Genomic DNA, 24,983 nt, shown 5'->3' on the forward strand with positions numbered 1-24,983 from the left:
TCCAAAAGACTTGCTCTCAGTGTAAGTGACCACTTGCACTGAGAGCAGGCTGAGAGTAGATATTTTGGAATCTGGTCCTCATAGTAGGCCTGTTTTTAGATAGCCCTTACATGGAAGTAAGTCACTTAAACTGAGAACTGGTCATTTGGAATCAAGGCAGACAATGATGGCAACTCTTTTGGAATCTGGCCCAATGTGCCAGACATATACTTTGGATATGATGCTGCCTGATCAGATGTGTGAGATTCAATGCTACATGTATTGAAATGCTGAAGATGTAAATGTGAGTCTTAGAAAAGGGAAAGAAAGTCATAGGTTCATAGGGTCATAGGTAGGTACTAGGGTATCAGCCCTAGGGCCTATATAAGCCTAGCCAAAAAGGTTCTCTGACTTTCGCCACCCAAGAAAATTATTTTCCCGTGCCCCTGTCAAACAGTGCCCGAGAAGTGATCCCCGTGGTGAATTTTCTATTTCTTATCCAGTCATCTAAATTTTCCTTAAAGAGGGCCAATGAGGAGCTTTGCTTGACATGAATGGGTAGTTTGTTCCAGAGTATGGGAAGGCTCTGGGACAGGAATCTATCCCTCCAGCATGTTCTGTTTATTGTGGTGACAAGGTATAGGTCCCTGGAGTGTATGGGTCAGAGAGATTGGAATTTTTTTAAGTGTAGCATTCCAACAGCTCTGGGTTTGACATAGCTTTGTATGTTAGGCAGAGATTGCCTCTGAGTAGGCGATATGCGACGGAATAGAACTGGAGTTGTTTTGAGACGGCCTGCGTATAGCATCTGTTTGAGGCTGGTAATCCTCTTAGTGAGGTATTTCTGTGGTCTTTCCAATTGTTGTAGGTGTCTTGTGAGATACATGTCAAATGGGGCATTGTAGTCTATGATGGGTCTGAAGAGGGATGAGTAGAGAGGAACAATGACCTCCTTTTTTTCTAGAGGAGACACCCTTTTGTGATGAGGTATGCCACCTAAAAGGATTTCCCGACTACCATGGCAATGTGGTTATCAAATGAGAGACTACTGTCCACCTGTGTCCCGAGGTCTCTTATCACACTATCAGTGTTTAGTGAGTTACCACCTATGTGGTAGTTCATGGGTACAGAGTTTTTTCCAAAGGGGATAACAATGCACTTCTTGGCATTGAGCTTGAGGCCATGACTTTGACACCAAGCATCTGTCTCTGTGAGGTCCTTTTGTAGAATGTCTACATCATTAAGTGATTCTATTATGGCTCCCAGTTTGCAGTCATCTGTGAACTTTGTTAGCCAAAGACCTTCTGTGTTGGCCTGCACTTCAGTGAAGTAGATGCTGAACAAGAGAGGATCCAGGACCCAACCATGTGGTACTCCATTCATCACTGGTCTGAAGTCGGACTTGGAGTCGGCTACTTTTACTGTGTGGGTTCTGTCAGTGAGCCAGTTGGCCACTCATCTTGTGACATTTGGATTTATGCCAAGTTTAGTGAGTTTATCTATAATTCCAGAGTGGGGGATGGTATCGAAAGCCTTGGCAAGGTCAAGATAGGCTGTGTGCACTACCTTGCCCTCGTCTCCGGCTCTAATGACTGCTTCAAAGAAGCCAATCAGGTTTAGTAGATATGCTCTACCTTTTACAATCCCAAAATGAGTGGGGTCCAGGGTTTGGAGGTTACCTATGTCTTTGTTTATAAGCTGCAAGATGGTATGTTCCATGGCCTTGCAGACCAGGCTCGTCAGCCTAATAGGGCAGTAGTTTACGGGGTCCATGGTGGCACCCTCTTTGTGGAGTGGGATAACTGTCACTGTGCACCATTCAGTAGGCACATATCCTGAGGTGAGGCTATAATTGAACATGGCACTTAGGCAAGGTGCTAGTTTGTTCTGTAGTCCATGCAGTACGCAGCCTGGGAAGTTGTCTGGTCCCATGGATGCTGTGTTCTTGGCTTTGGAGACTGCAGTCTTTACTTGTTCATCCATGATTACAGAGGCTTTGCATTCTTCCAGTATTAAGATGGGCCCTTTGGAGGGTGAGAGGGGGGTAAAGTTAGCACTTACCCTATCTACTAGGATTGGTAATATTGGTTGGTTCTGTATATTTAGTGCCATTGTGCTGTAGCTAAGATCTGAGTGTTGCCATTGAGATTCTTGACATAGCTGTAGAATGCTTTGTGGTTGTCTTTGGAATCAGTGGTGATTTTATTTTCATAACTGGCTTTGGAGGATTTTATGATGGATCTCAGCTTCTTCCTGAAGCTAACCAGGAAGTTCCTCCAGTCTTGGGATTTTACTATTTTTTGAAACAGCTTCTTCCTTCTATTGTGGAGTTTGTTTATGGCAGGGGACCATCAGATTGGCTTCCTTTTTTTGGAAGATAACATCTTGATTCTGTTGGGGATGGCATGATCCATGCACTTGTGTATGTGCTTATACAGTGCATTTGTGTAAGATTCAGCAATCGTTCCTCTATTTTCCATCTACATGGGTGTCATGAAGTTTGCCACCTCTTTGTTAAGAAGCATAAAGTTGGATTTGGAGTAGTTTTTAATGGTGGTTTCCTTAATGGGGGTGGGGTGGGGATGGGATATGGATGTCTCGGTTGATTAGCTTGTGGTTGGATCTGACCAGCGAGGAGTTGACCTCTGGCATGGTTACCCATATTGGTAATGACCAGGTCCAGGATATTGCTGCCACTGCTGGGGGTGTGGACAAGCTGATCCAAGGCATTGGAATTTATGAATTCCAGAAAACATTGAGTGAATGAGTTGGTACATGAGTAGTTTTCCCAGTTGATGGTGGGGTAGTTGAAATTGCCCATAATTCAGGTATTGGGTTGTACCTTAATATTTTCCAGTACCTTAATATTTTCCAGTATCTTAATATTTTCCAGTATCTTAAGAACATAGTGTGCAACTCATCCTTACACATTCAAATAATGTTTGTGGTGGGGTGGGCAAGACCCCATCACCTCCCACAACACAGCTGTTTATATCTGCTAAGTCCAAGACTGGGGCCTCTTGGAGAAGGGGGGATCTGAGGTACAACAAATTCAAGCTTACTGTACATTTTCTCCTAATTACTTTTACATTTTTGTTATTCAACGAAGAGACATTAGCTTCGTTGAGCTTTCAGTGGTAATCTGTGTCTGATTCCCATGAATCTAGGCATGCCCAATATCCCTGGTTGTTTATTGTGCCACCCCTACAGCATACATGCTGTTCCAGATCCCATTAAAGTATAAAAATCCATCCATACATACATTGCCAAGCAGAAAATGGTAGCATTTTCACATGTGAGTGTATGCAACTCATGCTATTTTTATTATTTATTTTACATTTGTTAACCGGGGGTGTCTGACTGAGCCGAAAAGGCCCTTTTTCAGCAGAGGCCCGGGGAGAAAAGCTCCACAAAGAAAAATTACAGACACATTTAGTTATTTAGACATAATCAGTATACACACAAATTACAAGAGACATGTTTTTACAGTGGTATGCGGCACAAACAGTTACAGTGGAGAGAACAATCAAAAAAGATATTGATTTTAAAAATAAAGGTAAGTAATAGATTTGTGGTGTACAGCTGAACTTTGGAATGTAGGTAGAATACATACATAGTACACAGGTACAGTACATACATTGTAAATTAGCCAGTGTTTGTGAGTAAGATTGAAAAACTATTATCAATTGCTCTAGATTTAGTATGCATATGTTATCCGCTTTCACTAGCCTGGGGAGCAATCATGGCACTGCCAACTTTGCTTGAGATGTTGCCTGATGAGGTCTTTAAAGGAGGCTTTGGATGATGTGTTTTGAATGCTAGTAGGGACAGAGTTCCATTTTGGAACTACTATATAGTGCATCTCCAAAGCTATTGTAGCTGTTGGTGACTTCTAGTAGTAGTTTGCTTGATTATCTAAGAGGCCTTTTGGCTGAGTGATGTTGTACTAGGTTTTTGAGAGCAGGACACTTATTGGGGAGGTAATAGATAGAATGACAGAGGCAGAGCTGATTGTAGGTTAGGAGGTTGGGCAGTTCAAGCCAGTGGAGCTGTCTCAAAGCAGTACAGTGATGAGTTCTATATGAGCAATTTGCAGCAAAACGGGCAATTCTGTTATAGCAGGCTTCCATTTTACTTAGTTCAGTTTTGTTGAGATTAGTCAGAAAGGGAGATGCATACAGTAGGGTGGATAGAAGTTGGGAGCGAGCAATGGCTGATTTTGTGTTGTTGGTAAGAAATGGTTTGATACGGTAGAGTGACCCCAGTTTGGCATGTACTTTTTTAATAGTTAAGTTCAGATGACTATCAAATTTTAGGTGGGAGTCTATGGTTATTCCCAATAGCTTAGCCTGTGCCACTGGAGCAATTGGACTAGCATTTGTGGAGTAGATAGTGAATTGACTGTTAGTGTTTTTGTTAGAACTGGTTATAATCATAAGCTGAGTTTTCTTTGGATTGAGGATAAGTTGGGCTTTGGTAAGGTAGTTTTCAACATCAGAGAATGCTAGTTGAGTTGTTTGCAGGAGGGTGGGAATGTTTTGTGCAGCACAGATTAATGTAGTGTCATCTGCATACTGAATTATAGATGCATGCTGTGTGGAGGTGTGGAGGTCATTTGTGAAGACTGTGAATAGTAGTGGTCCTAAGATAGAACCCTGTGGGACTCCTATAGTTATGGGCAGCTGAGGAGAGAGAATTTTCCCATTTCGCAGCTTGGTACCTGTCAGTTAAGTAGCTTTGGAACCAGGTAAGAGTGGAATTAGATAGATGATATTGGTTTAGTTTGTTTAGCAGGATTTGGTGAGACTGTGTCAAATGCTTTGGACATATCCAAAAAGAGTTGACACTTGCAGGCCTTCATTTTGAGACGGTTTACTGTGTCTGTGAAGCAGAGGAGAGCTGTAGTGGTACTATGGGCAGGTCTGAAACCATGCTGAGTAGGTGACAGGATGTTGCAGTCCAGGAGATAGTTTAGCATCTGGGTATGGATGCATTTTTCTAGGATTCTGGCCAGGGAGAGTAAAGCAATGGGTCTGTAGTTATTAAGTTCAGTGGAGGTCCTGCCTTTATGTATGGGTGTAACATAGGATATTTTCCAGAGTTTGGGCACATAGTTTTCAACAATTGATCTGTTTAGGAGAGTGGAGACTGGGATAGCAATAGCATCTGCTGTAAGTTTCAAGAAATAGCTGGGGAGTAGGTCGGCTGCTGTTGATGAGGTTTTTAGTTTGGAGAGCATGCCTTTGATTGAAGTGGTGGAAACTGTTTTGAGGGTAAAGCTTGTATGAGTGTTATTTGTTTTGGGGGGGATAGTGAGGAAGGAACTGTCCTGTGATACTAAGGATAGAATTGAGTTCACAAAGTGGGAGTTGAATTGTGTTTCGATGGGAAATTTAGTGTCAGGGGTGGTTGGTTTGGGGGTAGCCTTTTGGGTGGATTTTAGTAGCTGGTTTACATTTTGCCAAAATTTTTGCGGGTTGTGTTGGTATTTAGTTTGTAATGTTGTGTAGTAGGATTTTTTGTCCAGCCTAATGCATTTTTTGCACGGTTGCTATGGAGGTTAGATGCAGATAATAACACAAAAATAAGGAAATAGAACAATATAACAAGTGCTAAAGACAAGAAGCTATAACAAGATGACAAAATGCAAGAAGAAAGACCATATATCTGAAATTATGCATCACAATGAGGCATAAACATGTAGAAATTGCAAATGATAATGGTTTACCCATAAAAGTGCAGTGTGGAGGAAAGTGGTAAACAGGTACATATTGAAGCTGTTGTTTTTATTTTCTGTTTTAAATGACCTGATTAAATAGATTGTAATAATCTGTTAAGGTTATGATATATAAACAAAGTTTAAATGTATTAAAATTCCATATGTCTTAGATCACTTATTTATTTCCTGCTTGAGTTTTGGGGTCTTTTAGATAAATGTAAAAGGATACAAATATGCCACTGTCACATCTCCAAAATTAAAGACTGGGAATTCTAATGCATTTTGTCAGTCTCCAAGTTTTCAATTTCAAGCAGAAATGTACCATTCATTCATCATTGGAATATAATTATTTGAAGAAGATAATCATAATTAACTCTCAGTTAAAAGACTAAGGTTGTTTGTGGAATTTTCTCAACAGATAATCATTCTGGTCCTGAGAATTCAAACTAGTTCATCTCATTCCTCTACAATTCTATTGGTCTTAAATGTTATTACATTGTTTCAAAATATTTCTACAAAACGTATTCTTGTGCATTAGGTATTAAAAACGAGATTCATACTGCATTATTTATAGATGTCTGTTTTATTAGTAATTGCTTTGAAATTAGTCATATATTGATGCTCACTTCTTATTTATATATTTCCACTTAAGTTGTATTATATTAATATACAGCAGTAGCAAACATTATAGATTAGAGTAGAGAGCTTTATTAACACAGATTAAAGTAGGTGATTTGAATGAGATTTCTCATCAAACTAGGAACAAACTGTTCCAAGATGGGTTCTGTATTTATGGTTAGGTTTGTTTGAGATAAGTTACTTTGGGGTTTAAGTCCATATTGAATTGTATAAATGTTGTATTTATGATTATTAAGAGAATATCTCAATCTTTTAGAAATACATGTTTAGGTTTTATAAAGACATTACAAAATGGTTATGATCATTTTTATTTTGTAGTATTCTTAATTTTAACATTACTCAATTAAAATGGATGTCATTGAACAAAAAGGGTTTAAATAATAACTCTAAATGAGGGAATATTTAAATATGCAATAAGCTCATAAAATATTTTACAGGAAACACATTTAATTAAAGATGATGTTACTAGATTGGAATTTACAGTAATTTCAAGCTCACATTTTAGAACAAAAAGTAAAGGTGCTGCTGTTCTATGGAAAAATAGTGGTATAATGTGTAATCAAAAAGTGATATATTCAGATAAACATGGAAGACTGAATATTATGGTTATGGAATTATAGAAAAAAGTATACTTTAGCAAATGTGTATCAGATTCCAGGAATCGGAGCTAATCATTCAAGAAAATATTTGGATATAATTATATCATATATGAAAGGAAATTTGATTTTGGCTGGAGACTTTAATTGTTTATCAAAAAGTGAAAATTATACTTCTCAGAGAACATTTAGATGTTATGTTCCTGCTAAAACCTTAGTAAACTTCATTGATACTTTGCATCTAAAATATATTAATGACTTTAGAACTATGAATTCATTGCTTTATACCAATTATTCATATAGATTCTGGGCACAGACTAAAATAGATTTGTTTCTAATGAACTCATCACCAAAATTCGGAAAGTTATAATAATAGCATGTCCTTTGTCAGATCATAATGCTATAACATTTGCTATAAAACTTATAATAGATTAGAATAGATTAATTCTTCATAAGAGAATTCCAGCATATAAAACCAAGCTGAAAGAATTTGAAGGATGTTTTTTCAAAGTAATACACCAATTCTTATTTTTAATAATAATAATAATAATAATAATAATAATAATAATAATAATAATAATGAAGCTTCTTATATCAAAAACTGCTAAACAACTCCAAAGAGGAAAGTAAAAATGAAAAAGCAGCCAACGAAAGACCAGGAAGGAACCTGACCACAAAGCTTCTTATATCATTTCATGAGACAGTTTAAAAGAATATATTTATGGAACGTATATAGTTGGTGTATACATATAAGAAGGGAATGGGAAAAAAGAGGTTTTAGATTTACAAACTGGAATTGATAATCTTAAGACACTTGTACAAAATGGGAAGAAGGATTTAGGATCTAAACATATCGATTTAAACTTAAAATATGCAGAAATTTTAAACCATAAAGTGTCAATTAATCTAGAGAAATATAAATTACAAACTTATTCTTTGAATCCAATGAGCTTACATAAATTAGCATTCAGATCCAAGAAAATTAATAAAGCAAACCATATTAATAGTTTAAATGAGAAGGAAACATGCTACAGATCTAGAAGATATATTAGAATGTTTTAGAACTTATTTTGAAAATTTAAATACATTGGATAATACAAGAGAGCAAGAAAATAATATTAAAGAATTTCTAAGTTAAAATATTGATAAAAGGCTAACTTTAGAGTAAATAAAAAATGAAAAGCCTACAACTTTGACAGATATTAAAGAACAAATCCAACAAAAATAAATAAATAAAATAAAGCACAAGGTAATGATGGTATTATTGCTGAAATTTATAAATTGTTCCCAAATGAACCATTAACTATTTTATTACAGTTTTTTTACAGAAGTTAACATTAATGCCAATATCCCACTGTTCTAGAAGTATACCTTAGTATCTTAAAACAGGATAAAGATTCAAAAAAATCTTTATGTCAGTTCTAGCAAATAGAATAAAACAAATCTTGTCTATCTTAGTAGATGATGCCCACACTTGGATTCATCTTACATAGGCAAACTCAGGTTAATAGAATCATTTCATTAATAGACTAAGCAAATAAAATAAAGAAAGCATTCTCAATTATAAGATTAGATCTAAACAAAACATTTGACTCAGTAAATTGGCTATATTTAGCTGATACTCTTAAAAGCATAAATTTTCAAGTAATTTCATAAATTTAATTCTATGTTTATATAAAAGTGTTATGCTTATGTTAAAATAGATTTATATCTTTTGAAATAATTTAAAGTAAATAAAGACACAAAACAGATATATCCTCTTTCATCTTTACTTTCTGCCTTTATTATAGAACCATTAGCTAATTTTATTAGAATCAATCAAAAAAATGCAGGTTTTGAGTCAATGGATTCATAATCTTTTAAAATGCAACTTTTTGCAGACAGCATTTTATTAACAATAGGAAATATAGAGTCTTCATTAAAAACATTAATACACTCATTCCATGACTTTAAAAAAGTATTAGGCCTAACCTTTAATAATAATAAAACAAAAACATTACTACTTGATAAAATAAACTCAGTAATACATTTTAAAAACAACTAATTTTGATTAGAATAATGACCAAATGAAATAATTGAGTATTATTTTAACAACTAATTATAGGTATATGGTTTCATCAAACTTTGAATGCATTATAAATAATATCACAATGTTAATAAATAAATGTAATACTTTCTTTTTTAATATGGAGGAAAGATTAATTTTAATTAAAATGACAATCTTACCATAAATACTGTATGTTATTCAAAACATATTGATTGCTTCTCCTATAAGATATTTAAAGAGATTTAATACTATTCTTAGAAATTTCTTTTGGTACCATAATAAATCTAGGATATATTTTGAACATCGTATAAGAAACTGGGAAGAAGGGGCAAATGGTTATCCAGATACAGAATCATATATATTATCGCCAGTTTTTAAAACAGTAAGTTTATGGTTAAATATGCACTACTCAGCAAAATGGAAAACAACACACAAGTATATATACGGTTTGAAATGGATAAAACATTTCAAATCAAATTTTACTAAATAACTTTATTTGGTTAATAGTGAATGTTTTTTAAATACCTTTAAAATAGCAAATTCTAATTATATTACATTAATTAAATTATTTTACAGAGGATTATACAGATTCTTCAAATATAAATGCAATGTTGATATTATGAAATACATATATAATTTTTTGAATCAATTATTAAATGAAGCAAAAATACATACTTTAGAATATTTAATAAAAATATGATTTTGATCCAAATAATTCCCTTACAATACAGATCAGCAGACAATATTTAGTATGTAAAAAAGGATGCATAATGGACTTAATTTACAGGTCTTATTGAATAGTTAATAAAATGTAGAACTAATTTAAATAATAAAGGTTTCATATAAAATATAAATTAATAATTAATAAAACATTATAGCTCAAGCATCAGAGAAAACTATTGGCACATTTTTATCAATTAAATAATAACACTATTTCAGATTCTGATAAAAAATGATTTTAAAGTCACCCAGAAATTATTAAACATCTCTAGCCTAGAAGATATTTTTGTGAAAATTTTTACATAAAGCTTTTATTACTCCACATAAAATTGAAGTTATGTATAAGAAATAAAATAGTAAGTAGTTCAAAATCAGATTCACAACATATGAAATTTAATTGTAAAGTTTTAAAACCTTTCTGAAAAAATATTTATTTCTGCAACCATTATGATCTGATAATTTTAAATGAATGAAATCTTTAGTAATATTTAATGCTTCATTTTCTCGGGTTATTCCTTAATCACAACATCATCTTCTTTGAATATTTTAGCAATGGCTAGAAAAGTGGTTACTAAAAATTAAAAGAATTCTCATACTCCCTTAATTGTTGAATTTCAAATATTGCAAAGACTTCTTGTTATAATGAATTACATGTTGTTAAGATGAGAAGTAATCATAACAATTCCATGCAAAATGGTTGAAAGTAGAAAGTTTACTGGAAAAATAATTGAATGTTGATTCCTTTTTCTACTTAAAAAAGGGAAAAAAGAAAAATGTACCTTTACATATGTTATTTATTGAATATGGACTACTTTAAATAGCTCCTTTGTGTGAAATGTATATATTATGTTTCTTTATTATAATTGGTTAATATTTTAAAACTTAAAAAAAAAAAAAAAAGAAAAAGAAGCCTCAATACCCAAAGAAGCACTTAGAATGAAAAGGGTCAACTAACAAAAAGATAGAGAAGGTCAAAGATAACAAGAAATAGGTGAGCTATAGTAGATATATGTGCCAAACAACAATTTAGCTATTGTATAGAGGTGGACAGCATGAATATATGAGTATGCACAATACCTGTAGGAGGTAATTTTCATATATCACTTTTGTGTAGCCCTTGTCAGAGACCATATGTGATTACTTACAAAGGGATTCTTCTATTTACACCATTACCACACCCCATGCCACAAATTATTAAGAGTTCCTCTCTTTCTGTATGCCACATTGCTGATGCACACTACACATACCTCTCAACTAGATTTTCCCAGAATGTCAAGATTTTTGCCTCATATTTTTAATCTGCTCTTCTGCAAATTTGTAGGATTTTTTTGTCAAGTCACTGAGGACTGAAGTCATTAAGTAATGATAGACATTTGAGTTTCAGGCTTGATATTCTTCAGAAAATGCATGGTAACATAAAACCTTTTACTCTAACAACTTTCTAAGTTTACAAGAGCAATATATAAAGTTTGTCCCAATTTTTGAGCCATTGTCTCCTTTTTGGCTTTGTTCCTATTTGTTGTGCTAAGGGGTTGAGAGGTACGACATTACCATCTTTATTGCTCTGTTAGGGGTCTCAGATAGAAACAAGATTTATATTGAATTTTGTAGCAAGAGTTAAAAGTATAAACATATATTCAAGTATACTGGTGATCTACTTTGTAATGTATGGCCACTCTATGAGTTTAAAAAGATGAAGAGTTGTTCGGAAAACTAAAACAAGTGAATTGTAGCTCATATTCTGACAACATATAGCTCCTCACATATTCTTCTGCATCAGCATACTATATCTCAAATGTGTAAAATTACTAACTTGATTTTTTGTAAATTTAACCAAAGAGCAGCCTACCCTGTCTTTGCTGAAGTTGTAGATTTGCAAGAAGTACTTACCTTGGCAATCGACAGTGTCTGAATTGGTTCGGCTGATGAGCTGCGGTCATGTTCCCCAACAATAACTCGGTGAGAAGTGCTGTAAGACAAAAATGCCGGAATTATGATGCATTAACACTCTTTCAAACATAAAGAAATAGTCAGACATGTCATTATATTGCTATAGGCCATGAGGTATGAGGTTATGGTATGCATAATATTGATATAAAGCAAATAAAAAAAATTCAACAATTTATAAAGAATAAGATGGGTACTGATAGCAATATGACATCTACTTCAATCACAGCAAAAGGATACTTGGACATCTTAATCAATAAATGTGGCAGCACAAATTATTTATAATTCATACTATTTGTAGAAGCAAAAATGTGTAAAGGCAGTAGTTGTTGAAAGGCAATGCGATACTAAAAATATATTTGCTGGTTTCCTAAAGCTACAGTTCTGAAGAGATTGCCACCCATTGTTTGCAAGCATTTTGCTTGCTGTATATTGGCATATACTAAACTATTATACTATAATTCTTTTACATGTATTTTCCTTTATTTTTCACAATAATTTGTTCCTGAGCATTTCTATTTAGTATATGTTGTCAGACTTTGGAAGTGCAAGACAAAGTTAAACTTTTTGCTGAAAAGTTTGTCTTTTTTGAGGAGTGTTCTACCACTGTGTAAAATGTACTACCTAGTTTACACAGGAGGTCAAATTTGATTACTGATATAAAATGAAACTCACTACTAAGGTTCTTATAACACTTTTACATTGCTACATTGGATGCAAAGCAAGACTGTTATACCACAGTGAAAGTACAATGAAGACTCTGTAATAACAGACCTTACTTGCAAACAATAGAATTGATCCTTGATTCAATAAACAATAGAATTTTTTTTGTTCTTTAACATTAAGAATAATCCACTTTGTATAAACTATGAATGCATTTGAAATACTAGTGGCTGATGGTTTTTGTCACTCATCTCTCATTAGTTTCTACTCACTTCAGGCTCCTTGGACCCTTGCTATTCACATGTTTTACTGCTGAGACCATCATTCTGAATCCACCTAAGTTACATTCTGCAGGACCTGTGCTCTTTTCTCATCTGGGACATAAGGCATAGGTGAATACTAAGCTAACTTCCCTGAAGGGCCATTTTAAGCTGAGTCAGTAACCTTAGATCAGAATCAAACCCTGTACATTGTGCCTATGAGGCAAGACTCTTTACCATTATACCAACACCCCTGTATACAGACATACCTCCTATATAGAAAAAAAATTTAGAAAAATTGGATACTTGCTGTCAGCCTTACCCTTGCTTTATCCTCCTGTACTGTAAGGAGCCACATCATTTTGGATGCAAAAGTGAAATCAGATTTATATTCATATTCAAGATTCCAAATTACAAGTAATGGAATGTAATAACCACATCTGTAAACAGAAGGAATATTTTTTCTTATTTTTGAATTGCAAAGACCCATTTCATAACACAGAATTTCACAGAAGATGCAGGAGCTCTTGTCTGATTAAGTAGTTTCCTCTGTCATGTGACCAAGCTATCCTGAGACTGATTAGTAACACAGGTGGCTGAAGGAGCCAATGAGGAATGGGGAATGGGGAAGAATGATGAGGCTCACACCTGGTTGCTTATCTAAGGGAGGAGATACTGGTACATACTGTTACATAGCAGATATGCATGTTGCATATCCTACTGGGGAAAGAGTTGATGAGAGGAGGTAGCAGTAAGAAGCAGGGAGAATGGACTCCAGAGGGTCTGTGTTTTTAGGGAGATGGTGCTCTGCATTCATGTCAGCACATGAGTTAAGAAGCATGTAAATAAATCCTCCTCTTAAAAAAATATGCAGGCAAGATCAACTCCTTTTTTCTTCCCACTGATGCATTTCAAATTCCATCCAAACCCACATATTTTCCCCTGGGGACAAATAAAGTGCCCTTACTCCTGATATGTTGTCTATTAATTGGTAGTAGCACATTTTGAAAGCACTAACATGCCTCTTTTCCATCCATTTCTGTTTTCATTTCTCTTCGCCAATTATAAATAACCATGTATATAGCATTACAACATACTCTGCAAGGAACAAGAAGCTTCAAATATATGTTCTAAAGGGTCTATATTAATTAATCAAAAACTAATTCCAGTGAGCAGATGTTAACTGAACACAAACCAGTAAATGGCCATTCATCAAATGTTCACTTCAGCGAACATTTTTCTAAGGGAAGGGAATTACTTGTCCCCCACACCGACTGTAACACAAACTACATTATGTCAAACCCCCCCACCACCCCCTACTTATATATACCAACTCCAAGATCGCAATACAGTGGGGAAAAGGGGAAATTTCTTAATGATGATGAACTAACTCTTACATTAGAAAAATGTTTACTGAAGTGAATGTTCGATGAATGTCCTTTCTTTGGTTTGTGTTCGATGAATGGCTGTTCTCAGGAATTAGTATATGACAAATTAATATAGAGCCATTATGAATATTATTGAATGCTTAATGTTCTTCAAAGATTGTTTAGTCTGCTGACTTACGTGACACTGCAATGGGCTGCAGTGACGACCCACTGGTCACTGATAACAGAACCACCACAGAAGTGCCAGCCAGTCCAGTCCTGAAACACAGAATGGTAAATAACTTGTAAAAATAGCAGGGAATGTAATGAGTGATGTTGTGCATAAAACAAACATTAAGTAAGCATAACTTGATTAAAATTACTACATCTTTTAATGTCTCCATATTATTTTCAATACCTTCTAGGTCAATAAACATGGATCTCTCATTGGAGCCACTACCCATAATACAGAATAGATGGTTTCATTAACAAGTAAGCAAGTTTAGCAATATCAAAATATAGTTACATGGAAAGAAAACAATGGTGGAATAAATAATTCAATTTAATAATCTTCCAGAAGTCCACAAAAATATTTATTTATAATATATACCAGGAAATTAGAAAAAAAGAAGAATGTGGAGATAGAACAAAGTTGTAACTATAAAATATATTAATATAGGTGAAAGTATTTTTTTTTATTCAGTCTGTAGGAAAAGTAGTATTAAGGTCAGTTATCTAGGCATTTAATAAATATATCTCTATGTGCATTTTGTGATATAGACAAGTAGTGAATTCCAATCTGACGTTCCCAGACTGAGAAAGTCTACTAATAAACAACATAATAAGGTACTCAGCACCTAATTGTATAACTGCAGATGCACTCAAACTTATATTGCCGAAAGGTATTGCCTAGTTTTTACCCGTGCTTTAGTAAAACAGAGTGCCTGCAGGATAACTTGGATTTAACTGCCTCCTTTCTAAGAACCAAGAAATCCACATATACCATGGCAGACACTATTTTAAAGTGAGTTAAGAAAAACAAACCATCTACATATGAGATCGGCATGGAAATGAAGTGGTACCCTAATTGCTTGTGACATCGTATAACATGGTCATGTACTAACATCACTAAATACTGCAACTTTCTTGCAATGCAAATCAGATAAACACATGATACAGAGTACTTAAAACCATATTGTCAATTAGCACAGCCCTGAAATTATTTCCAGAAGGCTGCCAACAGTTGTCATGGAAACCTGCTTGGCCGAACCTCATGCCACTTAATCCCATTACCTGACAGTCACAAAGCAAAATATGTAGCTGCACAAGTGAGTCCCATTTGTCCCTGTGCCACATTCTATTTTTTGCCATTGTACGTAATGCTGTAATCACAGGATCATAGGAAGTTACTATGCTAATGGCCCTAGGGCCCTTGCAAGCCTAGCCAGGTTCTACCCTTATTTCCACGATCAGCACCTATTGCCCTTGTCCAAGAGGGACACAGTTGGAACCACGAGGGTGAAATTACAATTATCCATCCAATTGTCTAGATTGTGTTTGAAGAGGGCCAATGAGGTGCTCTGTTTGACATGAAGTGGGAGTCTGTTCCAAAGGTGTGGTAACCTCTGGGAGATAAATCTGCCCCTCCATCAGGTTCTATTAATGTTGCATACCAGGTTAAGGTCTTTAGAGTGAGTAACCTGTGTTCCATTTGACTTACGATGCAGCATTTCCAATAAAATAGGGTCAGAGATTACTTTGTATGCATGGCAGAGATCACCTCTGAGTAGTCCGTATGAAACAGGAGAAAGTGCCAGTGATTTTAGATGATCCACATAGGACAGATGCTGAACACCTTCAATTTTTCTTGTGAGGAACCTTTGTGGTCTCTCCAATTGCTGCAGGTGCTTGGAAAGGTACATACCAAAAGGGGCATTGTACTCAATTATTGACCTGATGAGGGAAGAGTGCAGGGAGGTTATAACTTCTTTTTTTCTGGAGGCAATGCCCTTACATATGAGATGAGCAATATAGAATGTCCATCTTACTGCTGTAGAGGCATGGTGGTCAAAAGTAAGGTTGCTGTCAACCTGTGTGCCCAGGTCTCTCACCTCTGAGTGTATACTTAAGGTGTTGCGATTGATGTTGTAGTTACCAGGAACATTGAACTTGCCTAAAGGGATGATAATACATTTTTTTGCATTGGCTTTAAGGCCATGACTTTGGCACCAATCATTTGTTTGTGTATGACCCTCTTGTAGGCTGTTGACATCATTTGGAGATTCTATGACCACTCCCAGTTTCCAGTCATCAGCAAACTTTGTCAGCTACAGACCTTTAGTTTTTGCTTGTACTTTGGAGAAATAGATTCCAAACAGTAGAGGTCCCAGCACTGATCCCTGTGGAACACCACTGGTTACAGGTCTGCTGTTGGAGGTGGATTCACCTATTTTGACTATAGGGGTTCTATCAGTGAGCCAGTTAGTGACTCATCTAAAGATATAAGGGTTGATACCTAGCTGGGTATGTTTGTCAATGATGCCTGAGTGGGGGATAGTGTCAACCACCTTGGCTAAGTCTAGGTATGCTGTATGCACAGATTTCCCCTTGTCCAGGGCCTGGTGACTGTCTTGAAGAAGTTCACCAGGTTTAACAGGCACAATCTCCCTTTGACAAATCCAAACTGAGAATCAAGTGTTTGGAGATTACATTTATCTTTGTTGCTAAGGTTTATGATGATTCACTCCATGGCCTTGCAGATAAGGCTAGTCATGCTAATAGGTCTATAGTTCCCCAGGTCAGTGGAAGCAGCACCTTTGTCCATGGGAATAACAGTGACATATGCTCACTCCTACCTCTATCTATCCTGCTGCCTTTTACCTTTTACTACTCTAAGATGAGAATGTCAGCATTCTGAAGTATTGACCACAGGCCTGTGATCACAGGGTATGGCAAGTTATCTTTTTCTAGTGCTCACAATTACATGGTGTAAGTGTAACACGATACTGTATCACAGCTGTTCTGCACAGAAATCCCTCCAGAAGTTAAAATGAGAGGATCAATTGACAACTTAATAATATTTTTGGGTTTTAACTTAAAAACACAGCCTGAAGACTTTTAGTTGTAAGGCTGTTTTATGTCTACATAAGAAACATTCCTTCTTTTTTCATGCTAATTAAGTACTAAATAATCTGCATTAACTTAGAAAGTGCTATAACTGTATGCAAAAAGTTCAGACATTCTCAAGCATTATAACAAATTACAATAGTAACATTTTTAAATTGCAAAATAAAATAAGTACCTGTAAGGAAACCTGCCATGGCCATGATCCTGAAACTGCTTCCTCACCGTTCACAATTCTGGCATATCCACTGATGACTGGTTTTATGGCTGGGAAACCACAAGCTGTTAGGGAAAATAGATCACATCACTTCAGCTTGTCACCTCTCCAGTGCATTAAACCATTTCAGAATAATTTATTTATTTTTTTCATATATTCAGCTTCAGAAGGACTAATAGTTGTTGAGACTTTATACCACATCAGCATTTTTTGAAGTGAAAGTAAAAGACCTGAAATAAATTTTTCCCTTAAACTATGGAACGAAATATGGTCCTCCAGCATGAAAGACTTTGCATAGCTTTTTCTGTTGTTCCTAAACACAGACAGCATAAGCTAGACATGGCTCTGATTAGTTACGCAGATATTTTCAAATATTAGGAAAGTTCACGGGAAATTTCATTAGAGAAACATATTATAGCATTATAACCTTCCCTGTTTTAAAATGCATTGATTAGAATAGCACACAAAAGGTATTATTAGTTACAAATGACTTAATGGACAATGATTTAAAAAAAGTGTATACAAGGACCAGTCTGGACCTCAAATTACAGAAGAAGCATTCTAGGGTGCATTTCATTTTAAATGTTCAGCATTTGAGGAACTGATAACATGCATATTTTAGGACTGTTAATAATGATAACACTCATATTTTAGGATTGTGAAGACTGACAACACCCATATTTTAGGATTGTGAAGGCTGATAACACCCATATTTTAGGACTGTGAATTGGCTTTGCCAAGTATGAGCTGGTGTGGCCTCTTATTGAAACATTTTTCCAGGCTCATGTAGTAGCTACATTTTCTGAACCCATCCTATCTAAAGGTCAGGTATTATTGCAACCCGCTTCTGCTGTTTTCCTGATTTTCTCATTTTTTGAACAAGCAAAATATGCCAGTATCATAAGAATATTGCCAACATGACCAAATATTAAGTCAGGAAAGCATTCAACAACAGATTCATGCTTCACAAATGAACTGCAGATGATGGTCTCTGATTTCCTGGGAATGAACCACTACCTTGGAACTAGATGGACTGATTTTCATCATAAACTTTTCCCATTTAATACAAAAGTGCTCCTTTGTACTTTGAAGCTCACACTCACTTAAGGCTTAGGTTAAAATGTCATGTGATAACAAAAAGATATAGGCTTTACCCTCCCATACCCGATACTCTGCAGATGTTGGTTAGACCTTGATATCCTGTTCATAAAAATTATAAACAGGAGGGGCAACAAGAACAATATTTGGTAGAGTCCTTTGCCCACCTGGGCATATATGAGTTAATGCTGAGAAAGTGTGTACAACTCCTGCTCCTCAAAATTGAGGACTGAATTACTATAACCCCTTTGAAACCATGTGAAAAATATTCTCCATGATGCCAGCAACTCTGCCTTCACCTAGGCATTTACTTTGGTGACTGCTGCAGCTGCCACAATGCATACTATGTAATGCTTCTTTATTTAATTAGAAGGTTTCACTCACCACTGATGCCCAAAAATTGGTCCTAGGGTTAACAACATGAACAGGAATTCACTTTCTTCCGAAATTTCCAAAGACTCTGGAATGAGTTTAATTTCTTACCAGAAAGATAAAAATGCACTACACATGTCACATGATGAGAACAACTCTATCTGAGACTCTGGGATGAGTTTAATTTCTTACCAGAAAAACAAAAATGCACTACAGGCATCACATGATAACTATCCTTACCAACTCCATGAAAGTGTCTTAAGTCTTTGTAGGTTGCTATGCAGAATCTTTTTTCTTACCCAGTATGGAAATAGACATTAGATAACAGTATGGAATAATATTTCTCTATATTCTCTCCTCTGTGCAGACTATTACCTTGAAGGAGGGAAAACAAACAACTAATCATAGATTGAATGGTGGCAAGGTAGCTAAAGATGGTTTCATAACATTTTTCAAAATAAGGAAATATTTTATTGCTTCTCTAATTGCACACATAAGCCTCTAGTAATTGTCCAAGTTTTGGCAAATATTCAGTAATATATTCTCTTCCCAAGGGCTCCTTTCATTCCAGCAATAGTTATTTTAGGCTTATATCTATCCCTCCTCTTACTAGAATAACAATGCCAAATCAAGTTAATATTTATTTATTTAAATAGGATAGTCTGTCTGGATTTAAAAAGCTCCTTTTGAGTGGAAGCCCATGGAGAAAATGCTCAAAAACTATTGATGAAAACATTGACCAGACAGCATGGAAAAGCCACATGTTGAAAAAAAATTAATCCATTAATAGCATATACGTATTCATATAGTAATAGATAATTTCTACTTCCAGGTGAAAAAAATGCATTATCTTTTCCCCAGTGAAAAACTAAAGCAGTCCCTTAGAGAACATTTCTGCAGCCATTCAATTTACAATAATAATATGTCCAATTTGCATTTTGAATCCTGATGTGACTGTCACACTACATGCAGATGATCTTGTATTGCTTTATTTTCATTTTTCTACAAATATTGTCTAAAACATACTAAGCTGACTTAACCACATCTCTTGACTGGTTTCAGCAAAGAAAGTTTACAGTTAATTTAACAGCACAAAATCTATGGGCCAGATTCATTAACACCTATAGTAAGTGTACACAATCTGAACTTAAGGACATCCCTACCACATTTTTTGTGTTTTCTAGTCACTAAGAAAGATTATACTAAGTGTACATGTAGTCTATACTTTAAGGTATTTTTTATGAATCCCCCTCAGTATTTAAGGTTGCAAGAAAATCAGTAGGAAATCAAAATTAGGAGGAGGACGTTGAGAGCTATATTTGTGTTGCCTGTTCACTCAGAATGGGGTATACTGGAAATGGAGATATACTAGTAGAAAGCAATAAGAGAAAATGTGAATGCAGTCTAGTTGGTCTCCGCTGTCTAACTGCAGCTCAATATTACAGAACTTAGCCTCTGGGATAGTTTATTGTACCTATGCTTTGGCAGAGCTCATAATCTGTATTCTTAACTTTATTTTTTCAATCTATTTTAGTTGCTCACAACTTTTACAAATGAAATAACAGCGTGCACTGTGCACATAGTAAATCCCTCTATCTCACTGAAACCAGGGCAACAACATACTGAATAAAAACAGAAGACTATGAAATATGCCACTAAGATGAAAATCTCATAAGGTTGCTTCAACATTTTATCCAAATTACCTATATGACTAACTTGCAATACAGAATGAGTGAGCAAGGCTTTCAACAACCCAAAAAAACCCTCACAAGCTGTATATCAAATACATAGCTTAGAAAGAGGGATCTAAAATATTAAATATAAATATGTTTTTTACAAAGAAGCCAATATATAACATGCTGCATATCTCTCTATCTATCTAGACAATGATCTACTTTCTACCTAGTCTTCTATCCGCATATCTGCATTATATATATATATATATATATATATATATATATATATATATATATAGGTGACCTAGGTAGTCACCTGAGGCCCACTGGCCTGGTGGGGGTCCACTGGCTGGGGGCTGTTACAATCTTACATTTCTTTTTTAAGAACACACTCTGTGTGCGTTACATTTCTTCCTTAAGGATGCACACAGAGTCCATCCTTAGTAGTACCTGTAGTATGACACAAGCACATTTAAACTGGAGCAGAGCACAGCAAGGAATTTTCTGAGAACTGAGTATGGATTTTCTGAACAAGCATTGTTGAACATTGTTATGCTGTTGCATGAAGATGTGTGTGTGTGTGTGTGTGTGTGTGTGTGTGTGTGTGTGTGTGTATGTAAAATGCCCTAGTTAGAGCTGACAGGTTAGTTAATTTAACAAAGCTCAACCTCTGTACCTTAGTTACATTAGACAAGAACCTGAATACTCTACACCAACTATCAAGAACCTGAATACTCTACACCAACTATCAAACTATGAGCTTCACTACATTTTCCAGGAATTGTGAGATTTAGTGCATTTTCAAGGAATTGTGAGCTTCAAGGGAAAAGTTTCCTGCTGCTAAGTCTGTATTCAATTTGCAACTGTTTTATTTAATAAATGGTCATCACTGTTTGTGCTTAAGAGCTTGAAAGTGGTGTTAGTAGCACAACAGGTAGCATACTTCTTTTTGATGCAGAAGGATCTGGGTTCTACTCCCACCCCATGTAGTTGGATTGCTGATACTGTACTTTAAGGGGGGTGCTGCAGTCAGGAGTGTATCCTTCTTTGGATGAGATGCCTTGTAACTTTGAACCCTTTATCGGTTTGGTATCCATTCCATATTGCAATATTAGTAGCCTACCAATTTTTTTTTGTAATATAGACAATTTATTCTTTAAGGGTAGCAGGTGTTGAATTTGTAGATGAAACACTGAAATCTATAGTTGTTTGCTAGTAGCAACCTATTCAGTAGTTACAGATCTCTTTAATGTGGAATTATTCAGATGACTTTTACTTCTGCAGAGATTGTGCATTTTAATTGATATTGGTGGACTATAATGATAAATGTTTGAGGGGGCTTTTATGCTTGAAATGTTTTGAAATGGGCAGTTTTATCATTATTGGTTCATATGTTTTGTTTCCTTGCTTACTGGAAAAATGTTCAAAACTACAAATTTGAAACACACTCTAGCAAGTGATGCTGTATTATAAAAATGATGCAATTTAATACAGTCAGGAGGGTAACCATGTTCTCCAGTATTAATGAGTCACACTAAACTGAGTCATATGATCAAGACTTTGCTACAGTATCACAAAAATGCTAACGTACAACAGGTATTGTAGTGTTTGTATTATTATATCTGCCTTATTCTATTTTAATAAGCTACATTATATAACAGCAAAAGATCTGCTTCTGTTTAGTACACATGTACAATTGTATTACAACTGCTAGAAATACTAGCAATATTGAATAATTAATACATTGCACCTAAGGACCCAGAGTTGAAGTGGTATTAACCTATATTATTAATTTTCTTAGTCTACTGCATGCCTTTGTGGGAGGTGATCACTACAGTACAAAATAACTACCTTCCTCTGTGGTTACACATTTCTACAAGAAAATCTGGGAGCTAGGAGTAAAGTACATTTATCAAAGGCATGTAATACTATTCAGTACTCTCTTAATCTCCATAAATAATTTTAGGCTACATGTCTTTGTGTATAATGTATAATGAGCTTAAATACAACTTGATCAGTCAGACTGCAATACTACATCAATGAGGGGTATATGCAGCTACAAGAGAGCCACCCACCCGCTTTTTTCAATGTATTCATAAGAATCCTTCTCCACCTATAGCAGAAACTTTTGTTGCATAACAACAACCTATCAGCACTAGCCTTGCAGCTGTAATAGTTGGGACTGGTGACTCAGTATACAAATCCATTGAGTGTTATTATCTATCTTTACGCATCTGGATAACAACCTGAAAACTGTTACACTACTTTTTTATGGTATCAGCAATTTATTACATGGCAACCTAATAATTCATTGCTACATTTATAACAAATGAACAGTTTAACAGCTTGTAGATCACCAACTTGTCTGGTAACATCTACAACTTGTATGGTAATGTTTACAGCTTGTCTGGTAAACTCTACAACTTGTCTGGTAAACTCTACAACTTGTCTGCAAACTTTTTTGTCACCCATTGCAGCTTCCTGCCCTGCCCCACCAGTTCTGCAAGGTCAGTCACCTCACTGCTGTGTTCATGTTTGACATCTATAGTCTGCAGAGCTGAATCAAGGATCATGTTTTACTCATCACTAATGAAAAAAGATCAATTTTTTTACCTTCATAGACTGAACAAGCTATTTTTACTGATCCTCTTCTTATCTGCTGGCCATCCACACTGTGCCTGGTGTGTTCTTTTATGAACGCGCGTGCACACACACACACACACACACACACACACACACACACACACACACACAGTTGCACACACACACACACACACACACACACACACACACACACACACACACACACACACACACACACACACACACACGCACGCACGCACGCACTCACGCATGCACAATATATCTTGATTAGTTAGCCTTTTGATGTTGTCTTGCCTTGCCCTTCTCCACTGTTTTCTGTAAAAATCTGTTTCACTGGTATGAGACTACAGTACAGTTAAGTATGGGACTCCCTTATCCACTCATGTTTTATAGTTACATATCAGTTTAGACAAACTGCTGTAGCTTCTCATTGGCAAGCCCTGTACAAAACATGCTAGTCTATTCAATCTCAGACCAAGGCCCTATGTCTTCATAAAAGGCTTATCACCATTCTTTCACAGACATAACATTCTATAGAAACCTTGCCCATGTCTTGTATGCAACCTTAATGCAATTTTCATGCAACACAGGAGGACACATATACATTGCCACAGCACCCTATTACTTTCCATTAGAAAATATTTATTTCTGCACAGAGCTTCTGTCTCCCACAAACATTTGTAAACAACTGTGTTGTTACCTCAGACACTAATCCATTTAAGCTTTGTGCATTATTCCTTAGGATGCCAGCTAAAATTTCTCCAATTTTGCAAATGGGCTGTTTATGCTAGCTCTGTCAATATAGCAGGATAAAGCATTGAATGTAACACCAGTGACCTGAGTTTGATACATGGTCATGGCAACTGCTGGAGTAGGAGGAAAACAAATAAGGTGCAGATGCCTGCCCACTTGTTTCTGTGGGGATGGGTGGGGACTGTGGAATTCTTCTCAGAGTATGGCATAAGTTCTGATGAAACTGGGGTGGTACCAGCAATCCGGCCATGCCAAAGTGTTGAGAAGTCTGGGTGTTGAAGGAATTCATCTTCACTGTGTTGGTGGTGCTTTTGCATGTCCTCTCCTGTTTTATGAGCACTGCATGTCAGATGGGACATAGAGCCAATGCATGCCAGCCTTCATCAGTGACCACGTTAGCTCTACAGTCAACTTCCCTTCCAGTTTCATTTTGTTAGCTGGTGATACAGGCTGGTGGGAGATAAGAAATGTTAGTTAAATCTGATTACAATATGTGGGAAATGGGGAAATACAGGCTCAACAGAAAGCCGTTCTGACACTAAAAATAGGTCTGACCCACTAATTAAAAAAAAAAACTGTCAGCAAAATATATTATTTATAAAATAAACAAATAAAAATAAAAAGGGACTATAGAAATCTATTCCATGTCTAACTGATGTCATCTCATTTTGTTAAAGATATCTAAGTCTATAGCATCTACAACATTTTGATGTGTACCGCCTATCAGAGTATTGCAAAATATAAAGTTAAATATTTTTGTGGCAATTTATTTTATTTAAGTCATTGTGGCTTTATTATTTTCCATTCCCTTTTATAGCTGCTTTTCATTTGTGGGGGTTCTGTAAATGAACCCCTTATGATGCTCAAAACTGCTACCAAACAATTAGGCTAAGTGTTTTAAAAGTATAATTGGATATACAAAAGGAAAAAGGTACTTACTTTGACTGTAGGCTGTGCCTGCTAAGGCAAGGCAAATGAATATGCAGAGAAATGCCATTGTACTTCTAGATAGCAGTTTGTGGTGAAAACGTGATTCTTATACTGTAAGATATGAAGGTTAGATTGCCTAATGTGCCATTAAGAGATTAATAAGTAACTGGTAGTCAATACTCTTGTTTGTTTTTCCTAGTAAATAGCAGTGAAAATTTATCATCTTGTAATTTTGTCACATACACCTGTCCATTTTTTTATCAATGTGCATTT

At 35.6% G+C, this 24,983-nt stretch overlaps 1 protein-coding gene across 1 annotated transcript in view; it reads right to left on the reverse strand.

Moving 5' to 3' along the window:
- The window catches only part of LOC122808131 (chymotrypsinogen A-like), a 45,061-nt gene extending 20,284 nt beyond the window's left edge, over window positions 1–24,777 (reverse strand). The window contains exons 1-4 of the mRNA XM_044079101.1: window positions 24,726–24,777; window positions 17,239–17,342; window positions 14,137–14,216; window positions 11,591–11,669 (exon numbers count right to left, since the gene is read on the reverse strand). Of these exons, the coding sequence (XP_043935036.1) occupies window positions 11,591–11,669; window positions 14,137–14,216; window positions 17,239–17,342; window positions 24,726–24,777 (315 nt within the window). The remainder of the gene's footprint in view (window positions 1–11,590; window positions 11,670–14,136; window positions 14,217–17,238; window positions 17,343–24,725) is intronic.
- Between the last annotated feature and the right edge of the window lie 206 nt (window positions 24,778–24,983).

The sequence above is a fragment of the Protopterus annectens genome, chromosome 8.part0 (assembly GCF_019279795.1).
Source record: "Protopterus annectens isolate FY-2018-M chromosome 8.part0, PAN1.0, whole genome shotgun sequence".
Lineage (NCBI taxonomy): Eukaryota > Metazoa > Chordata > Ceratodontiformes > Protopteridae > Protopterus > Protopterus annectens.